This window comes from Asparagus officinalis, chromosome 9, assembly GCF_001876935.1.
Source record: "Asparagus officinalis chromosome 9, Aspof.V1, whole genome shotgun sequence".
NCBI classification, from domain to species: domain Eukaryota; kingdom Viridiplantae; phylum Streptophyta; class Magnoliopsida; order Asparagales; family Asparagaceae; genus Asparagus; species Asparagus officinalis.
The window spans coordinates 17,424,520-17,430,799 of NC_033802.1; the positions used below are offsets into that span (position 1 = coordinate 17,424,520).

Below are 6,280 nucleotides of genomic sequence, written 5' to 3' on the forward strand. Positions count from 1 at the left end.
GCAGTTGTTCCACTTGTTCAGCTGGCTGGAATTGGAATTTTGAGCTTACAGCAAACAGCAATAAGAGCATTGGAGAGTATTTCTATGAGCTGGCCCAAGGCTGTTGCTGATGCAGGGGGCATTTTTGAGCTTTCAAAAGTCATTATTCAGGATGATCCCCAACCTAGTCATGCATTATGGGAATCAGCGGCTATGGTTCTATCTAATGTTCTACGATCTAATAAAGAATACTATTTTAAAGTTACATTAGTAGTTCTTGTGAGGTTGCTACACTCCACAATGGAAAACACTGTTACGGTGGCTCTCAGTGCCCTCTTTCTCCAAGAGAGGAATGATCCGTCAAGTGCTGTCCTAATGGCCGAGGCTGGTGCTATAGATGCACTTCTGGAGCTTCTGAGATCTCATCAATGTGAAGAGGCTGCTGGAAGACTACTTGAAGCATTATTCAATAATATCAGAGTGCGAGAAATGAAAGTTGCCAAATATGCCATTGCTCCTCTCTCCCAGTATTTGCTAGATCCACAGACTAGATCACAGCCTGCGAGGTTCTTGGCAACACTTGCGCTTGGCGACCTTTTCCAGCATGATGGACTTGCCAGAGCTAGTGACGCAGTATCTGCTTGTCGTGCCCTAATAAGCTTGCTTGAAGATCAACCAACAGAAGAAATGAAAATGGTGGCTATTTGTGCACTGCAAAACTTGGTAGTGCGCAGTAGGACAAATAGGCGGGCAGTTGCAGAGGCTGGAGGAATATTACTCGTACAAGAGTTACTCCTATCTCAGAATACTGAAGTTGCTGGGCAAGCTGCATTGCTTATTAAATATCTGTTTTCAAATCATACACTCCAAGAATATGTATCCACTGAGCTTGTAAGGTCTCTCACAGGTAAATCACCACTTTAGATAGTTTTCTAATAAATTCAAATTGCAATATCATTTCCAAATTATAAATAAAAATAGGTATATGATTTGCTAAGGAGCATTGCTTTTTATTATCATACCCTTTATCTGTGGCTAGTGGTATTTCATCTTTTATCTTGCCCCATGAAATTTTACATTTGATCAGCATCCATGACCCGCCACCTAACAAGCTAAGTATTCCATAGTTTTACTGGCTTTCAATTGATTACTGCTATACAAGGCTACTATCTTAGTCACTTATTGCTTATCTTTAATTTTTAATACCCCAAGCATTCCATTGTTTCTCCTTTCTGATTTGTTAGTTTTCACATAGCCACCTCAATATTCTCATTTTGTACAACTTCTTATACATGTCCTTGTATCTTATTAGTTCATAGACGTCCAGTTAATGCAAATTCTTTAGTATTTTCTGCATATATAATGTTTCACTTGCATGAGGTAGGATATTGCTTCGACAAATATTCACCTTGGAATGTTACAATTAGTTACTAACTAGTAAGGTTTGCATTATGTTACATGGAGTTAATATTCCATAAGACATCACTTAAAGGGACTAGAGAAAGAACTCAAGGAATGAATGAGATAAAGAAGATGTAGATCAGCAGAGAAAGATAGAAGAGGAAATGAAAAGATAGAGAGTATAACAGATCCCTGGCTTGTCTCGGTATTAACACTGGAAACTTCCTCCATGAGTAGCTCCTTGTTTTCACTTTTAAGGAAATATGGCTACCAAACATTCAGTTCATGATGATCAATTAGCTCTATTTCATTGAAGCATTAATATTCTTTATACTATAGATGTAATTCTTACTTACACGGAGCCAATTCTGTCTGGCTTTTTTACTTAAAGAAAATTTTGATCCAAAACTTTAGCAGACTCAAATACTTCTTTCTTATTCGATATTTCTCTTGATTTATTCTTTGTTTCTTCGTACACGACTGTTGTAGATTTCTCTTGATTTGAATGGTTGAAGCTTATAGCAGCTGGATTTGATGATTGAGATTGCTCATGTTGCAAGAGATTTTGGAAGGGCTTATTTTTTGAAGCTTATAAGTTAAGGTGGCTTTTGGTGGCTTTTAGCTTTTGTGATAAAAAATTTATCAAAGTAGTTTGGGTAGAGTTGTCATTACTTGGTCAAAGCTAGCTTATTCAGATAAGCTTATAAGTTAGTTTTTCAAAAGTTGATGAACACCAACTTTTTAAAGCGGGGCTTAAAAGCTAGTTTATTTGGTATGTTCCCGAGCACATAGATATAGAAAAGCTAGCTTATAAACTACTCTGACCAAAATATAAGCTCCCCCGAGCACCCTCTTTGTGAGTATACTGGCTTTACTGCCTCTTATATAATAGGGGAAAGTGGTGATATATTTTATGTTAGCAATTTAGGTCATCTCTTACGTGATTAGGGTGTGTTGTATATTCAAATCTTTGTGAAATGGTTGAAGTCAGCAAGGGGTGTAGTTTCACACTTTGGTCCTACAGCTGATTATAGTTGTGATGTGGCCTCCTTGAACTTGTCCATTCATTTGATTAAGCTGTCTTCCTCTAAGGGCCCATAAATTGGAGTGAGAGATGGTGACAACTGACAACTATGGGTACAACAGGGCAGCAGGAACCTAACTGTTGGGTTTGACATAGTGGAAGATGAGCTTATCAGAAAAAATGGAGTATCTTGGTCCAAAAGATATAGCTGTTAAAGTTGAAAGGATCTTTGGGTTTGATGCCTTGTTACGAGGGAACTTAGCACGTGGATCCCTTATATGTAACAACGAATATTCAAATATAATGAATTTTGGGAGACTAATGCACAGTTATGATGGCTTGTCTGAAAATCACTCATATATATAAGTTGGTGTAGGCATGTTAAGTATCCATTGTTTCTGACGTTCAATGCAGCGGAAGCTAGGAACACTATATTTGTAATAATAATAAATTAAAGGTTTAATCTTCTTTCATGTTTTGAAATTCTTGCTACCTCTCTTCAGTTGAGATTATTTTTGCTTCTACCAACGTCCTTAAATTACTCAGCTGCCATTAGCAGTTACTTTATCAATGAATTGAACTCTTGAGTCTTGAGCACTTTGGGGTCAATATTGAGTTATTAATGATGCACTGGAAATACCCATACCAAACAACACGAGTCTCTTAAAGTACACTATTGTCATTGACCATTCATGTAAGCCGCACCTTTGTATCACTGGGATTCTATCATATGCTAGTGATTGGGCATTATTTGTTTGAGCGAATACATGTTTTCCAATTTGCATTAGTTGACCCAAACGCTGTATAACCAACCTAGAGATTACAGAAACAAGATTCATCGAACCTCCCAAATTTAAACCTGACTAATATCGAAACACAAAACTAGAACAGACCCAGTTTTGCTATCTAAGGACGACTGTGGTTATTAAATTTTCCAATTTGAGAACTCCATTGTGAGAACTTTGTGAAAACGCTATTGGTCCACCTCATGGATGATCAGCAACGTTCATGTTTTTCAACACATCCAAATTAGTTAATGGACGGAAAAAAAAATTATATGGTTACATATTCTTTCTTTACATTCAAAGCTAGTTGCAAAAGACGTTTCAATCGTGGATGCATAACTTCAAGCAATTAAATGGTTATACTTTAGTAAGACGGAAAAAAAGAATTTAATCTAGCCCAAAATGCTCATATATTAGAAGCCAAAACCCATCTGAGAACTTGGTCGGGTTATTCCAACCAACTCAAATCCTTTATACCCACTCAAGATCTAGGTGCAACACTGGGCCATAATTGCACGAGTTAAATCATAGAAAGGTGGATATAAGGTGTTCTGGAATTTCATTGCTAATATATGATTTTTATATAAAATATTATTCTATTTTTTGTATTGATTTTGGTTCAATATCTTTAAGTTTCAAGCTCTTGCTCTTTTTACAGCTGCACTAGAAAAGGAGCTTTGGTCAACAGCAACAATAAACGAAGAAATTCTACGCACAATCTTTGTAATATTTACCAACTTCAGGAAACTTCGCATGTCAGAAGCAGCCACCCTCTGTATCCCACATCTGGTTGGTGCACTCAAAGCTGGTAGCGAAGGTGCACAAGAATCAGTATTGGATACTCTTTGTCTATTAAAAGAATCATGGTCAGAGATGAATGAAGATATTGCAAAGGCTCAAGCCCTGATTGCTGCTGAAGCCATACCCATACTTCAACTCCTCATGAAAACTTGTCCTCCTAGTTTCCATGAAAGAGCTGATAGCTTGTTGCATTGTTTGCCTGGGTGTCTAACGGTGACCATTAAGCGTGGGAATAACTTGAAGCAAACAATGGGGAGCACAAATGCATTCTGCCAATTGAAAATAGGAAATGGGCCTCCAAAACAGACTAAGGTACCATGCAAGAGCCAATATCGTGATTTTTTCCCTCTCAGTTATAAGATATTTTTCTGTTTCTGTGGCTTAAGTTGAAGTGATATCTCATTTTAGGTTGTGAACCATAGTACATGCCCTGAATGGAAAGAGGGTTTTTCTTGGGCATTTGATGTCCCCCCTAAAGGACAGAAGCTTTATATTCTCTGCAAGAGCAAAAGTACATTCGGAAAGGTAAGCAATTATTCCATTGCTTTTGGTTTTGTTTTCGTTTTCTAGAGCTCGCACGCGATGTTGTCAGTAGCGGACTAGATCCACAACCTGACATGGTATCATAATAATTACTGTTTGGATCTCAACATTACAACATGCACTAATAATTTATTTGATTATAAGATGTGCACACACATGTAGATTTGGACAATCCCTTCATAATTTTTTGGCTATATTCGCATACAGTAGAGCACCATTTGCTTTCCGTTAAATTTATATTGGAACAGTTAGGTTCTAGTTAGCAGAAACCTGAAATTTGCATGTGGAATCGTGTCCTTATTTAATACGGCTAAAACCACGCCTAAAGCATAATTATTTCATTTACAGAGAATTGCATGTCTGAACATTTTCGTTGTTATTTACGGTAACACTGCTGATTTCTTTGCTTGTAATGAAATTTTGTGTTGAAAATGCTCTCAGCTTTAACCCAGTTTGGGTGTAGGAATGTGAAAATTTTATTTCAATCTGGAAGCTAAATACAAACCCTAACATAGAATAAGTTTGAGGCTGAACCAAATTTGAATTTGAAAACATGAGTGCATTAGGTGTGGCTTTAGATACCATGTGGATCCAACTCCTTTTCTATTAGAGTATCGAATTTTAACCTCAACCCTCATCTCAACTTCAGAATTTCGTGGTATTGGAAAGTATTTTAAGATTTTATTAGAGCAATCCAGGTTTAATCTCATCGGGCACTCATTTTAAGCAGATTTCATAACGCACTACCGCATGAGATAGCCCAGAGGTCCATGAAGAGTATCTTCAACCTGCAGGGACATGTTAACAGTGTAAATTATGGGCTCACTTGTCGATAGACCCCATGTACTATCGCCCAATTACAGATAGACCCCGTGTACTTCTATTGTTGCAGATAGTCCAGCTGAGAAATTAGACTCTTTTATCCTCAGAGAAAGATTTTCTACAAATAGACCTGAGGGTAAAAGAGTGAAAAAAACTACAGGATCTCTATTTGCGACACTAAACCAAAGGGGGCCTACTGTAATTGGGCGATAATACTGGGGGTCTATTCGCAATTAGCCCTAAATGTAGTACCCAAGTTTCATTAGGATGTAGAGGTTTTTGGTGCAGCAGTAGGGACTTCAACGGAATTCCATCGGAAATCTGTTTGCTAATGTTATTTAAAACACTTTCCTTCTTGCAGACAACCCTTGGAAGAGTAACCATTCAAATTGACAAAGTTGTGACTGAAGGTGTATACAGTGGTCTATTCAGTCTGAACCATGACAGTAGCAAGGATGCTTCATCAAGAACGCTAGAAATCGAAATCGTATGGTCAAATAGAATGTCAGGCGATGACATTTAAAACCCTCTTAGATTAAAGATCAAAATCTTTTTAGCTTCATTTTTGTAGTACAAAGGAATACAGCAACGGTGGAGATAGAATTTGTAAAGGGTAAACAAAGCTCCACGTAGTCATGGCGAGCTTGCTTGGGGTTAGCAAGGAGATTGGGAGCTTGGAATTTCTGGTGAGTTTTTTTTTTAATTTTTTGTACAGATGAGTGTGCTAATTTTGTAATTACCTAGGGGCTTGTGATCCTGGGTGAGGATCATAGGAGATTATTGCTAGGGTGGTGCTGTCATTCTCTCTTAATCATTTGAAGAAGAGAGGAGGAGAGCACCCCCATTTTCTCTGCATCTTGTGTAACTATTGGCACATGAGAAACAAATCCATAGCATCCAATTCAATGCTTAGTTTTCTCTCTCA

General features: G+C 37.6%; 1 protein-coding gene across 1 annotated transcript in view; it reads left to right on the forward strand.

Annotated features, from left to right (window-relative positions):
- The window catches only part of LOC109823249 (protein CELLULOSE SYNTHASE INTERACTIVE 3), a 16,000-nt gene extending 9,720 nt beyond the window's left edge, over positions 1-6,280 (forward strand). Inside the window, exons 5-8 of the mRNA XM_020389532.1 lie at positions 5-886; positions 3,848-4,302; positions 4,399-4,515; positions 5,717-6,280. Coding sequence (XP_020245121.1) covers positions 5-886; positions 3,848-4,302; positions 4,399-4,515; positions 5,717-5,878 — 1,616 coding nt within the window. The 3' untranslated portion in view covers positions 5,879-6,280. The remainder of the gene's footprint in view (positions 1-4; positions 887-3,847; positions 4,303-4,398; positions 4,516-5,716) is intronic.